The sequence below is a fragment of the Pan troglodytes genome, chromosome 1 (assembly GCF_028858775.2).
Source record: "Pan troglodytes isolate AG18354 chromosome 1, NHGRI_mPanTro3-v2.0_pri, whole genome shotgun sequence".
NCBI lineage: Eukaryota > Metazoa > Chordata > Mammalia > Primates > Hominidae > Pan > Pan troglodytes.
The window spans coordinates 205,141,379-205,155,908 of NC_072398.2; the positions used below are offsets into that span (position 1 = coordinate 205,141,379).

The 14,530-nt window shown below is 49.1% G+C and overlaps 2 protein-coding genes across 10 annotated transcripts in view; one reads left to right on the forward strand and one right to left on the reverse strand.

Moving 5' to 3' along the window:
* AUNIP (aurora kinase A and ninein interacting protein) overlaps positions 1-1,451 on the forward strand; it is a 27,421-nt gene extending 25,970 nt beyond the window's left edge. Inside the window, exon 4 of the mRNA XM_009451000.4 lies at positions 1,381-1,451. Within this exon, the coding sequence (XP_009449275.2) occupies positions 1,381-1,451 (71 nt within the window). The remainder of the gene's footprint in view (positions 1-1,380) is intronic.
* Positions 596-13,696, reverse strand: MTFR1L (mitochondrial fission regulator 1 like). 9 transcript variants are annotated; one of them, NM_001246545.1, is given in 7 exon segments: positions 596-1,618; positions 3,713-4,034; positions 6,740-6,951; positions 7,155-7,264; positions 9,816-9,920; positions 10,435-10,544; positions 13,531-13,589. In NM_001246545.1, coding segments are annotated over 6 exon segments (879 nt in total). In that variant the 5' UTR covers positions 10,459-10,544; positions 13,531-13,589; the 3' UTR covers positions 596-1,512.
* Positions 13,697-14,530: the final 834 nt, after the last annotated feature.

Below are 14,530 nucleotides of genomic sequence, written 5' to 3' on the forward strand. Positions count from 1 at the left end.
AAGTGCTGTGATTAGAGGTGTGAGCCACTGTGCCTGGCCTAATTTAAATGTTAAATTCTACTTTTATCGTGTATGTCATCTCTCCAGTCATTTTCCTGGAAGACCTGCTTTTAAGAATGTATGGGGCTTAGTGCGGTGGCTCATGTCTGTAATCTCAATGCTCTGGGAGGCTGAGGTGGGAGGTTTGCTTGAGACCAGGAGTTTAAGACCAGCCTGGGCAACATAGCAAGACCCCATCGCTACAAAAAAATTTAAAAATTTCCTGGGTGTGGTGGTGCATACCTGTAGTCCCAGCTACTCAGGAGGCTAAGGTGGGAGGCTCACTTGAGCCCAGGAGTTTGTAGGCTGCAGTTAGCTAATGATCCCACCACTACACTCCGGCATGACAGAGCTAGATACTGTTTCTAAAAAAAAGAAAAAGTATAGGGCAAAATCTCTACAGAAAGGGGGAAGAAACCCCGTAGAAGGGCAGGACCTTATAAGGAAAGAGGAGAAGCCAGTAGCCTGTTTAAGTTCATACACCTTAAAATTAACTATAATCCTATGCCCCTGAAGGATACTGGGTAATCGCAACTCAAGAGATGGACACAGCAAATGCATTCTCTCTCCAAGTCCTTCCTTTAATGTCAGGTAGTGCTTCAACCCAAACACAAGCAGTATACATACCATAGAGAAAGGGACCTGAGGGCATCTGAGTCATGCATGGTGTGGTACATACAAACCTTGGCCCAGCCCAAAGGAGCAGTCAAGGGCCTGGAAGGAAGATGGTTTGCTCTTTCCCCCTCCTCCTTTCTCTTTCCTACCGGGCTTAAAGTCCGTGGAAGAGAAAGTTTTTAATCAGTGGAACTGATAAGGCCTCAGGGCCGTGGAGGGTAGATTTGGTTGTTCAGTAATATAAAATGTGTTTAAGAAAAAAAACAGCCCAGGCTTCCCAGCAGTAGCCCATGTGTTGGCTGGTTCAGCAGCCTGACCTCTACATCTAGACAAGGAAGTGAGGAGGGTGATTGCTGGGCATTGGTGTAGGTTTATGACGGAGCAGCATAAGATTTTCCATGCCCTGTGAACATGTATACAAACATTTATAGCCCCTTCCCCTCAGCCCTGCTCTGCTGCAAGGAAGCTGCTGAGAGTGAGTGACAGCTGGGCACAAGTGTCTTGTGAGACCAGTTATAGGGTCTAATGCAGTGAAGTCAGTCATTTAGGACCTATTTTCACACAGGGGCAAGGAAAAACCAGAAACAACTTCTCTCTTACCCTTTAAACTAAGATACTTCATTCTACACGATTACCTGAAACAAATGTCTCAGGTCAAATCACAAGCCTTAGCTTCTGCTAGGGTTTGAAGTCTGGGAAACATATAATCCAGCTCTTCTCTTTCAGTCCAAGCTCTAGCTTGTCAGCAAGACTGTTGCAGAAGATCTATCCTTAAGAGGCAGAAACATCTGCGGTGAGGAAGGCAGCTATTGAAGGTATTCCAGGAGCATGAGACTGAGTTTGCAGAGCTGAGGGTTGTCAGTTTCCTTTTCTACTGATATCTTCTTCCTTTAGAGCAAACTTCCTCCTTAGGACCTCAGAGATAAGCACAGCAGGGTCTTCCTCCTTCAATAAACTCCGGTTCCTAGAGACACAATAATAGCTTGAGTACTTACTCTTTCCTGTGTAGTGCTGTATATCTTTTGAATACATTATCTCATTGAATCCTCACAACAATCTTACGAGGTAGGTGCCATTACAATTCCCTTTCACAGATAAGGAAATTGAAGCACAGAAAGGTTATACAAGTTGCCCAAGGTCACTAGTCACTCAGCAAGTAAGCAGTGAATCCAGAGTTCAAAACCAAACTAGCTGGTTCTAGATCTCATCTATTAACTAGAATGCTTTACTATTTCCTGAAATAGCTATAAAGTATGGGCAAAGTAAAGGACCATCAATCTGTTAGAGTTGGCCTCTGGTGGCTAAGCTTCTGCCTTCTGGCCCTGTTTTCTTAGTAGCATTTCCCCAGAGGGTCAGCAGGGGAAGTGACTGATGACTCTTGGCTATTCTGACCCTTGATAGTTCTGGAGAAAAGGTGTGCTTGGGATTTCCTACCACCGGGTCTCCCCTTCAGGGGAGATGATTTTTTATGAGAGCCAGAATTAGAGCAAAACATTCACATAAGAAACTCACTCATGGAAACAAAACCAACTCCAGACTGAAGTAGGCCCAAGTTATCTGATACATCATATAAGAGGGTCCTAGATACCTGGAAAATAGTTGCTTGAAATCCTAGTGAACTTATATACATTCATCATGAAGGTGTTTTACTGGTGATTAAGCTAAATATAAGAGCCAAGACTGACTATTCAACCTTCAAAGCAAAAACAAGAGGGACTGCGTTTGGTTGGTGACATATGTGAACCTTTGCTGACTGGGGTACTTTCCCATTCTTATTCACTGACCCAGCTCCTTCTGATCTGAGGACACAAGTGGGAGGAGGGGGCTAGCAATAAGGGTCTTGAATCTAATTTGGTCCAAAAGGCAAGTAAGAGAAAGTTTGAGAGTCAACCTATAAAACATTTTGTTCAGAAGAAAACAGCTCAGAGAAGACCAAAAACAGCAGCAACTGAATTTGGGAATGTGGAAGACCAAAGAGATATGGGTGAGTATGACCAACCTGACTAGGGCCAGTGAAGGAAGGTTAAGAGTGACTTCCCTAAATGGGTCAACTGCCAGGAAGCAATGAGGGAGTCACTTAGCCTGGTCTACTTTTCAGAGGGAAATGGATCCCAGGAGACAAAAAGGGATCCAGGGCAAGTAACTTTCCCTTTAACAAGAACTTTATCAACTCAGGAGAGGACCTCGCTTCCCTGTCCCCAAAACAGTTTTTCATCTGCATTAACAAACAGAGCTGCACAAGCTGGGTGCTGGCCATCAAGGTCTGGCTCTCAAATGCCCAGGAACCTGCATTCAAACCAAGCTCCTCTGGTGAGTCCTGTGCAGCTGTTGAAACCGCAACCCACAACTGGAGAAACACTATGCAATGGGGTGACTCCCTGAGGCTTCTTTGCCAGATGAAGTTTTTCAAGGTAGGTATTCCCCAAAGACCCTCATACTCCATCGGAAAAACCTAGAGCTCCACTCCTTGGGGTTCTACTTTAGTAAGTTAAAGGTGTATTTTTAACAAATCTGAGCAATTCTGATGGGCAGCTAGGTTTCGGAACTACTGGTGAGTCTCAAAAGCCTTATTCTCAAATCACTGAATGTGCAGGGTTTGTTTGCACAATGGACCACTGTATTTTAAAGCAGAAATCTCCAACTTTATGAAATTCTCCTCCCACCAAAAAAGTCTACCAATTTGAGATAAGAAAACATAACAAAACATAATGTCATGCAACCCCTCACTTTGAAGGGTGGGCCATGAAGACACTGTCACTAGCAGTATGAGGACTGAAGTGGTAAAGCCACCTGAGGACAGAAGTTGGATTAGATGAGCCTTCTTGTAAAATCCCTACTAGCCTCATATTTGGTTGGGGTGACCAAACCCAAAAAATGTAGTGTTGCTCTTTCCTCAAACTGGGGCCCCAGGCACTGGCAAGCAGGTAGTCAGCAAGCTTTATGAATGACATAACATATGGTACTACTAAGAACTTACTATGTAAGTATGTTGCATTACATAATTGGCCATGGGCAACTCTGAGTAAATAGATACCAGAGCTCCTGATCAGATACTTACAGATCTTGACTCTGTTTCATTCGGTGAAAGTCCTTCAGGATACCCATCATGTCTGCAAAGCTGCTGGCCTTGGACAAAGAGACGCAGTCATCCTCTTCAGACGAACTGCAGGCAGCTTTGTGTTCTGGTTTGCAACATTCAGGGCTGGCAGAACAAAGCAGGGGGACTGATGGAAGCTCAGGGACCTCCACCTCTGTCTCCTCGGTGATGTCACTAATGACAAAGGAAGTTGTAGAGTGGAATGAGGATCCAAAACAAGGTAAGGGAGAAGAGACATTTGAACTTCCTGGAGATAAGAAATCTGGCGTTAATGAAGCCGAAGCTGAAAGAGAAAACAATAGGCATGGGTGGACATTGGGGCTAGAACACAGTAGCAATATCTTCTCCCCACAGCCCTGCCTACTGAACATTCATTTCCTGGGCTGACACCATGACAATCTGGGAGAGCCAGGATGGTATCTATAGCCAGTGGAGGGTCATTCCACTATGCTTCTCACTCGGGGGCTCAGAAAGCTGTAGAAGCACTGGGCTTTTCCAGTGTTCCAGGAAGGCAGGAAAACCCAGCCCCATAATGGCCTTGGCATTTAAAAGCTCCCATTCCACAATAGGCTGTGGAGTGACAGCCCTGTCATAGGCCAAAGCAGCAGTGATAAGAGCTAAGGCCTGAATTTGTCCTTTTCTCTAACTAGACTAGTGCTTTTGACTATGCTCCTTTGAAATCTTGCTATCTGTGAATTAGAAGACATGTTCTGAGCAAAACCAGAATGGTGACAGACCTCCCAACCTTCCCAAATTTCAGTGGAGAGAATTTCCTCAGTTTTTACATTTCTAAAAATACTTTAAAAACACTAAATACACTAAAAAAAAAAACACTAAAAACACTAAATACATAAAAAAATAAAAAAAAAGATGTTACTTCTGCTTGTCTCTTGGATGACAAAAAAGTAGCCAAGAAATAACAAAGTTTCAGTACAATTCTTCATAAAACTTACATGTGAAGAAATTAAATACATGAAGATTTCAAGGAACACCATGATTTTCATGTGTCCCACCAAATGATAAATTTCAGAGCTATGACTCTGAGTCAATGCAGAGTGAAAAAATGAGGATGGGAGGAATATGAAGATAAGCCCTGAGCATCTTGGGAGAGATCCACCTGTTGGCTGTCCATGCCTCTGGTTAAGGCAGGCTTCCCATCCATTTCCAGTGGTTCTGCCTTAACTGTAGACAGAAAGCTGGAGGGGTGGGTTACAGGGCTTGTTTGCATAATAGACCACTGTTTTTTTTTTTTTCTTTTTTTGAGACGGAGTCTCACTGTGTCGCCCATGCTGGAGTGCAGTGGTGCAACTTCAGCTCATTGCAACCTCCACCTCTGCCTCCACCTCCACCTTCCAGGTTCAAGGCATATGCTGCGACGCCCAACTAATTTTTGTATTTTTTATAGAGACAGGGTTTCACCATGTTGGCCAGGCTGGTCTCGAACTCCTGACCTCAGGTGATCCACCCACCTCAGCCTTCCAAAGTGTTGGGATTACAGGCGTAAGCCACAGTGCCCGACCACTGTATTTTAAGGCCAAGATCTCCAACTTTATGAAATTCTCCTTCCACCAAAAAAGTCCACCAATTTGAGATAAGAAAACATAACATAATGTCATGAAACTCCCCACTTTGAAGGGTGGGGCATGGGGACAATGTCACTAGCAGTATAAGAACTGAAGTGATAAAGCCACTTGTGATTCCTGGTAGAAACAACAAGGCAAGGGAAGATAGGTGCTTAAAAAGGGTAAGTCTCAGTGGTGGTGGGGGGAATGTTTACTTCTTGTATTGAAAAGGAAAGCAGGGTGCGGTGGCTCATGGTTGTAATCCTAGCATTTTGGGAGGCCGAGGCAAGTGGATTGCTTGAGCTCAGGAGTTTGAGACCAGCCTGGGCAATGGCGAAACCCTATCTCTACTAAAAATACAAAAAATTAGCTGGGCATGGTGGCATGCGCCTATAATCCCAGCTACTCGGGAGGCAGAGGCACGAGAACTGCTTGAACCCAGGAGGTGGAGGTTGCAGTGAGCCAAGATCGTGCCACCGCACTCCAACCTGGGTGACAGAATGAGACTCTGTTTCAACCGTGGGCACAGTGGCTCATGCCTATAATCTTAGCACTTTGGAAGGCCGAGCTGGGTGGATTGCTTGAGGCCAGTTTGAGACCAGCCTGACTAATGTGGCAAAACCCCGTCTCTACTAAAAATAAAAAAAATTAGCCAGGTGTGGTGGTGCACACCCGTAATTCCAGCTACTCAGGAGGCTGAGGCACGAGAATCGCTTGAGCCTGGGAGGCAGAGGTTGCAGTGAGCCAAGATTGCGCCACTGCACTCCAGCCTGGGCAACAGAGCAAGAACCAGGACCCTGTCTCCAAAAAAAGGAAAACTGGCTGGGCTCGGTGGCTCACACCTATAATCCCAGCACTTTGAGAGGCTGAGGTGGGTGGGTCATCTGAGGTCAGGAATACAAGACCAGCCTGGCCAACATGGTGGAACTCTGTCTCTACTAAAAATATAAAAATTAGCCAGGCCTGGTGGCACACCCCTGCAGTCCCAGCTACTCAGGAGGCTGAGGCAGGAGAATCGCTTGCACCCGGGAGGCAGAGTACAGTGAACTAAGATCGTGCCACTGCACTTCCAGCCTGGGCGACAGAGCAAGACTCTGAGAGGAGAAAAAAAAAAGCTACTGTGGGCTTATGTAAGATGTGATCTTAAAGACACTTAGAAGAGGGTATCAGTTTGGGGGCTAAGGGAGGGACTCTGCCTGGGGTCACAGGTTAATATTTTGTTCTTAACCAAACCATTCAGCCCAAAATGGCTGGTAGAAACCATCTAAGAGGCACTACAGGCTAGCCAGGCTTCAGGACAACCCCAGGGCCCGGAACCTAAGTACCTCCAAACCAAGGATTACCGTTTTCTTTACCCCTGTCCTGCCCAAGAGCCAGGGGAAAGGAACAGCCTGTTACGTTCTGGCCCTGGCACAGGGGCTCCTACCTGCATCAGCTGCCACTATCTTTGCAATCTGGCTGCGCAAGTGGCTCAGCTCGTCCTGCAGCTCAGTAGTGCGGCTTAGGGCTGGCAGAGCTGGCTTCTTCAGGGCCAGAAGCCTCTCCTCGGACCCACGCAGGTTGGGAACAGAGGCATTGCGCTGCATGACAATCAGAGGGCTGGGTTTCCAGGTGTGCCTCAGGGGGCGCGTATCACTCCTGGACCAGGGAAAACCAAGTAGATCAGTTAGAGACAGCAGGCCACTGTGCTCCTAAAGTTCCTTCCCCCACTTCTATGAGAGTAGTATAGTAAGGTTCTGCTCCTCTCTGAGCCCACAGTTCTCATTTCTCTCTCCTTGCTGCCTGCCACCTCTTCTGGGAAGTTCTCCATTCCTTAGCAGACCAGCTACTGCCTCAACTACCTGACCCGGGCATATGTCTCCTCTTCATCCGCAGCAATCCAGGCGATGTCAGCCAGGGTAGGGACTGGGGGCACATCTCTCAAACACAGGTCAGAGATGTTGGGCAGGGTCTATGGAGAAGCAAAAGTCATCAACATTTACAGACGCCATCATGAGCCAATCAGAAACTGCAGAATACACAGGAGGGGTACCTAATCCGGCACTGGGTGTCAGGAAGGCTTCCTAGAGGGGGCAGAAGAAGGTTCCTGGTCGAAAACATTGAACAGAGGCCAGATGACAGTCAGGCATGGTGGCTCACACCTGTAATCCCAGCATTTGGGAGGCCGAGGCAGGCAGAATGCTTGAGACCAAGAGTTTGAGATCAGCCTGGGCAACATGGCAAAACCCTACCTCTACCAAAATATACAAAAATTATCTGGGTATGGTGGTATATGCCTGTAGTCCCAGCTATTCAGGAGACTGAGGTGGGAAGATGGCTTGAACCTGGGAGGCAGAGGTTGCAGTGAGCTGAGATTGCACCACTGTACTCTAGCGTGGACAACAGAGCCACATTCAAAAACAAAAACAGGCAAGACACATGAGTCTATGGGATTACAAACAGTTCTGTGTCTTCAGTGGAACAGGCCTGAGTCACCTTTTAGTAGAGATGGCAACTGTCTAAAACCACGGTGCCCTCTGGTGAAAATACAAGTACAAGGTCATCCACAACCTGTTACAGCAATAGGAAATTTTTCCTGACTAGCTTTTTATAATCCTGTATAGCTAATTGAGATCTACATTGTTACAGCAATGCTGTTTTAAACAAACCTGAAAATTTGAATATATTTAGATTTAAATAAAAATAAATGATTATACAAAAGGAACCATAATAGGATTTCTTAAAATAGCTCCTCAACCTAGAGATGTTGAGTAAAGTGAAAAATTAGGATTCAGTCATGTTGACTGTGATTACAACAAAGTAAAAAACATCCATCTAGAAAAAGAGGACTACACTAAGACATTAATAGTTATTGTATTATTACTATGTAATTATAGGTAATTTATTTTCCTTTTACTTTTCATAATTTTAATATTTTCATATGCTTAAATTTTCAAAATAAATTGGTAAGAGTCCCTTAAATAATATTTAAGGTAATTTAATAATAATAATAAATGCATATTTACACACAAGTAAAATTCAACTGTTTCTGCTACAAATTATTTGGTATGGTAGATGGATCCAGGATTGATCGCTCCTGCATTTAGATAGGAAACCTGGGACTCACAGGAGTTAAGTGATACTCCAAGGTCACACAGAGAAGAACTTCCAGTGACCCAGGAACTAGTGCTAAAATAGGGCATTTGGGGGAAGCCTCCATTTGTTTTCCTGATTAGCCCTGAATGCTCCTTTGCTCTTGGCAATTAAATGAGTAAACACATATAAAGTACAGCACAGTGCCTGACACATAGTATGTGCTCAGTAAATGTTATCTAGTATTACCAATACTACTCACATATATTCCTGCTCTGTGAGAGCCTGTGCCCTTGATTGTCTCTGCCCAGCATCTGGCCAAAGAACTGAAGAGGGTATAGCCAAGTGTGGGGACAGCCTCTATGCAGTGAGCCACACTCCCTAGCTGTCTCCCTTTTTTTTTTCTGATGCTTCTGAGGCAAGTTAGGACCAGTTCCTGCCCAGGATCTTCAGACAATTCTGGATAGCTGGCAATCTGAATACTGGGACAGCTTTTCCTGCCCCCTACCCCTGCAACACTTCCAACTCCATTCCTGACCCTAATACGAACCCTGACACCTCTTCTAATTCCAGATCCAGTTCCTACAGACTCTGCTTCTTAGCATCTTTTATACAGATTTGGCTCCTTCATTTCTGTTTCTACCTGGGCCCACATCCTTTCATGCACATATTTCTATCTCCTCTGTGTGGGTAGAAAGCACAAGTATTTCTTTTGTATCCCAGCTCCCCAAATGCACACATCTGAACCATATAGTTTGGGGCTGGTGCTTAACCATTTAGTTCCTAGAGGGAGGCAGCTGGGACTAATAAATGCTACTTAGCTTTCTACCACAGAAGGGGTCTCAAGAGACTTGGGCCAGGTAGGAATCTCTGCTGCTGAGTGGGTGCTAAAGGATCCCTAGACACAGAGGTAAGACCAAAGCACCCCAGTAAAGGATGCCCAGATTGGCCAAAAAGAGAAGGCTGAGGAATTATGGCCTCAGAGAAACACTAAAAATAGTGGAACTGGGCATGGTGGCTTGTGCCTGTAATCCCAGCTACATAGGAGGCTGAGGCAGGAGGACTGCTTGAGCCCAGGAGTTTAAGACCTAGCCTGGGCAACATAGGGAGACCTCATCTCAAAAAATAATAAAATAAAAATACTGGCTACATGGTCAATTCTTAGGGCTGGTGAAGAAAAGCAGAGTTCAGCTCAAAAATCACAATACTCAGTGTCCCATGTGGGGGACCTGTCAGGTTCCTTGTGGTCACAGGTTTGTATGCACTCAGGAGGACACAGTGACCAGGATATCTTATAAGCATTTAACAAATATTTCATAACAGAATGAAAAGTGACCAGGAAACAACCTACTTGGGCAGTACCAAGGGGTTTGGGGCACAGAAGCAGCACTGTCTGAGCCTCTACTCTCCTGCCCTTCCAACATACTCACCTCAAAGGACGCCCGGGCACACGGCTTCAAGGGTAGGTTGGTCCCAATTCTTCTTACTACACTTCGAGCAGCCCCATGTGGCTTGTTTTGCCAGATTGGGATGGTCTGGAGCAAAGAGAGACGGAGACAGCTACAACCCCAGAGAATGAATCCAACTACTGTCCTTGTCCTCTCCTCTCTAGCAGGGAGACTGAATTCCACAAACCTAGGGACAGGGCACTCTCTAGGGGCAAGTCAACTCTCAATTATAGTGAGGGCAGGTTCCCCAGTTGCCAGCCTACACCCTGGCCAGCCACCCAAGGGAATACCTGCTGCTGCTAAGGCAGTCAATGTTGGGAGGGTCAGGGAAGGGGAGAGGAAGTAGCTGAGTGTAGAGATTATCCAGGCTTTCCTTCCCGTCCTCTGTACAGAAAGGCAGACATACACTGACTCCTGAAGTGCCCCAGGATCATAGTTGGTTCTTCTTAGGGGGAGGGAGTGAAACGGTGGCCTTGCTCCAATTCCAGGCCTCTGGAGAAAGGAGTGCTCAACTGGAGAGTCTCAGAACCTTATACAGTACTTCAGCAGGCCCAGCACCCAACCTTCCCCACCATACCCCTGCCCTGGGAATGCCCCTTACCACAGTGGCTTCCATTCCTGACATTTGAACCAGCTCCTGCACTTGAAGGACAAGGCAGCCACTGGGCAGCTCCGGGAGGCGGGAGGCGTGACTCCTTCATATCAGGCCATCTGGAGGAGCACCAGATTTCCCTCTTGTGAAACAACCCCCCACAGTGGGGATTTAATGGTCACCACACAAGCCCTAAAAAACCAGGCCCTGCAGAGCCATGACTTCACAGGGGAGAAAACCAGCCCAAGAGGCTGCCCTCACCCAACACTTCTCTAAGTCCAGACTCTTAAAGGTTCTGTTAAAGATTTGCGGCCAGGCGCAGTGGCTCACACCTGTAATCCCAGCACTTTGGGAGGCCGAGGTGGGCGGATCACGAGGTCAGGAGAGCGAGACCATCCTGGCTAACACAGTGAAGCCCTGTCTGTACTAAAAATACAAAAAATTAGCCAGGTGTGGTGGCGGGCACCTGTAGTACCAGCTACTTGGGAGGCTGAGGCAGGAGAACGGCGTGAACCCAGGAGGCAGAGCTTGCAGTGAGCCGAGATCACGCCACTGCACTCCAGCCTGGGTGACAGAGCGAGACTCCGTCTCAAAAAAAAAAAAAAAAAAAGATTTGCCTAGTGAGCTTGGCCAACCCAAGAGCCTTCCTGGGCTCTCAGGTTTCTTGAGGCAAAACTTCTAAAGATGCAAATAGAATCCTTGGTAGCTACAAAGCTCATCTAGCCAAATTATAAGTACTATCCAAGCCCAGGATTCATTCTTGAAGATGAGATGTAAAAGCACTGCTGGGCCCTTGCAAAGGGGGAGATCAGAGAAAATAGGAGAACGAACACCAGCTCATGCCAATCTCAGTCTCCTGAGCTACAGAGAAAAAGAGCCAAAAAAGTTTATCCTGGCTCAGCCACCTTCTGGCTTTGTAGCTACAGGCAAGTTATTTAACTTTTCTGAATGTTGGTTTTTCCATCTGGAAAAAGGAGACAGGAAAAGCTGCCACTGGAGGCTACCCTAAGGGTCAATGAGTGAAATGGGGTTGAGTGCTTAATGAACTGTTAAAACATGACACAGATGGGTGAGGTGACATCTGACTGCTCTTCACAGCAGTCCTTGCATGGTGAGCAGATGCAATCAGTGTGCTCGTTCATTCACTTGTTCATCAAACACCAGCAGTACCCACTTGTGCCAGGCCTTGTGCTGGGCACCGTAGGGGCTATGGAAGGAGTAAGACACAGTCATGCTCTCAAGGAACTCGCTGTCCAGCAGAGTGATAGGACATGAATACATACTTCTAGCAAAGGCTGAGTAGCATTAGGCAGGTGGCCAGATGAGGTCAGAGCTCTGGCCCTAGTGCCCTGTAGTAAGTTGCGAGGGAGTAGGAAATGAAGACAAAACAGCAAGAGCACAGGTCCAGCACAAGAAGGTGAAGGACATGGAAAGAGGAGCAGAGCATGATAAAGCTACAAAAGTAGGGGGCAAGTCATGAGGTCCGGGTCACTGGGGAGCCCTGGACAGGCTCTGAACGGGAGATAGACTAGACTGACAAAGCAGCTCTTTCTGGAGACCTCCTGTGGAGGGTCCCCTCTTCTACCCTTGGGAGACGAGGTGTCATTCACTTTACGATACACATGGGGAAAGGAAGTTGGACAGGGGAAGGCACTTGTCTAAGGTCACTCAGTGGTCATGCCAGTGCAAAGCACCCAAAGCCTGGTCCAGGTCCTGCCACCTCCTGCGTGGGCTCCATCTTCTCGGCTCAGTTCAAGCCTTTATTATCAGAGTCCCTCTGTGTGCCAGGCTCTGTGCTGAATGTCCGTGTCGGCCACAAATTGCACTAACGGTGCTTACTGCCACTTCCTCTCCGACCTTACCTCCAAAGACCCAGCTGGGCCTAACCCTCACACACAGCCAGAGGAATCCTTCCCAAACACACTGTTAATCACATTGCTCATCCGTTTAAAACTGGCTTACTAGAGCCAACACAGGATAAAATCCACAATCAGTCCCAAACCCATCTTTCTCTGCCGTCTCTAGACCACACTCACTGAGCACCAAGGCCTGCACGCTTCGCAGCCAGCCCTCCTGCTCTCCCCCTTGCCCTCCAGCCACACTGGCCCTCAACCCCCAACACTGGGCCCACCTCTGAGCCCTGCATCAAACAGCAGCACCCCCTTCGCCGAGCTCATTCTTCATCATTCCTCAGAGCTCAGCTTAAGCATCACCTTCCTTCCCTGCGACAGGGTCAGGTCCTTTCCTGTGCGCTCCGCAGCACCCTGCCTGTCCCTCGGAGTCCTCGCGAGAGGAACTAGATAACTGTGATCCCCGCGCACAGCACGGTGTCTGCCTAGGACACAGTGAGCGCTTCAACGCGCTGAACTAAACGAATGAAGGGGAACACCAACTCAGCTGTCACCCCCGCCCCCAAGTGTCACTGGCTAGAAGATCTTCCCCCGGTTCGCCGGCAGCACCGGTGGGTCTTGTCACCTCTGCGCCCCGCAGCCCTCCGGAGGCTGCAGTTGCTGTCTGTTGACAGGCGTCCCCTCAGGAGAACGGGAGCTCCTCCAGCGCAGGGCCCCGCTCAGCACCCCTGGTCCCGGGGGCCCCCACGGAGGCCGCCGCGCTCAGTGAAACTTTGCCGCGCGCAGCAGTGGCCGGAGACCCGCGCGGACCCTCTCCCCGCGGGGACCCGCCAGGGCGAGTCGCCCCTCCCCCGCGGCAGACGACCCGACCTGGGCCAAGGTCGGCCAAGTCCTCGCCGCCTGCCCAGCGGCCCTTGGACCCACAGGACCCGGACCCGAGTGCGCGGAAGCCTCCGAGCCGCGGCCAGGTCTCAGAATGCGCGGCGGGGCAGCCCGGCCCGTCAAGCAGCGAAGCCGAAACTAGAAGCCTGAGGTCTGGCTTGGTCACTGTTTGCTGGGGAACTCCGACGAGCAACTACCCTTCGGGAACTCAGTTTCCCCCGGGCCAAGTGAGACGGACAGCTGCGGCTCCCGCGAGAACTCGCGCGGGAACAGGAGCTGCGGGCTCCGCACAGCGCCCGGCACGTAGACCCAGTCTACTAACGGGCTGGAAGGTCGCGCTCCCGCCTCCGCGCCGCCGTAGAACCTTTCTCACCTCAGGCTCGGGCTCCCGGACTCTCTCACCTCACGGCCCCTCCTTCCACCTTGGGCCGCCCAGCCTCAACCTCCTTCACTTCCGCTGACCCGCCCCCCGGAAGCGATCCTCCGCAGCTGCGCACCGAGCCGCACCTCCGCGCACCCTCAGGAGGCGGGTCCAGCTCGGCGGCGAGGGGAGCGCGGCCCCCGAGTGGGCGAGGCGCTGGCGGCCGTAGGCTCCGATACCGCGGAGCACACTCCCCTCCATCGAGACCGTGGCCCCGCGGGGTCTGTGTCCCCGGGAGGAGTTGGCTGCGTTTGGAAATCCCTCGGCCTGGTATTCGTCGCGTCTCCCTGCTTGTTGCTCTCCACGTTTAGCCCCATCCGACTTCTGGAAGCCCAGGGGTGTGTCGCTCGACCCCTAAAATATGCTCCTACCCCTAGGGCAAACTTCAGAATCCTCACCCTGGCCCCCTTCCCAGTTCTTGGTTCCCAGGCAGGTCCCTTTGCAAAGCCTCTCTCCAGCAAGAATGCGCAGAATGGGCCTCTTTCTCCTCTGACTCCTGCCCTCCAGCACTTTGCAGCTTTCTTCTATTTTAGCCTCTCTCTCTCTCTCTCTCTCACACACACACACACACACACGGTATATTCAATGAGTTTGCTTATTAGATGGGTACTTGGTGTACAAGACTCCAGAGGCTCTGTGGGAAGAGCCACATTCCTTCCAGGCTCACTAACCCACTCCCTCTTTGTGCTCCGGCCCTCACTGTCTTGGTCTGTGGCATGCAGTTCCTGGGTCACATTTCCTTCTCTGCCTTCAGCACAGCCTCGGGCTGTGCCTGGCTCCCAGGCTGGAGTTCCTTGGTTCCAAAGCCTGCAGTCCCCTCTGCCAGAGACAGAGCTGGTTTCATGGGTGAACAGCCCATGCAGTCACAACGGGCCGCATGCTCAGAATCCTGTACTTGGTTTAGTACTTTGCTGTTGCCGTCTTGAAATGATTTTCTAATAGGGGGTCTTGT

Bases quoted from the DNA above. Each gene is read 5' to 3' on its own strand.
- MTFR1L (XM_063798977.1), bottom strand. From the start codon at position 10,458: ATGTCAGGAATGGAAGCCACTGTG. The intron at 4,035-6,739 runs GTAGGAGCCCCT...TTTCTCTTTCAG, and splicing joins GATAGTGGCAGCTGATGCAG to CTTCGGCTTCATTAACGCCA. The intron at 1,619-3,712 runs GTAAGTATCTGA...TTGTGTCTCTAG, and splicing joins ATGAAACAGAGTCAAGATCT to GAACCGGAGTTTATTGAAGG.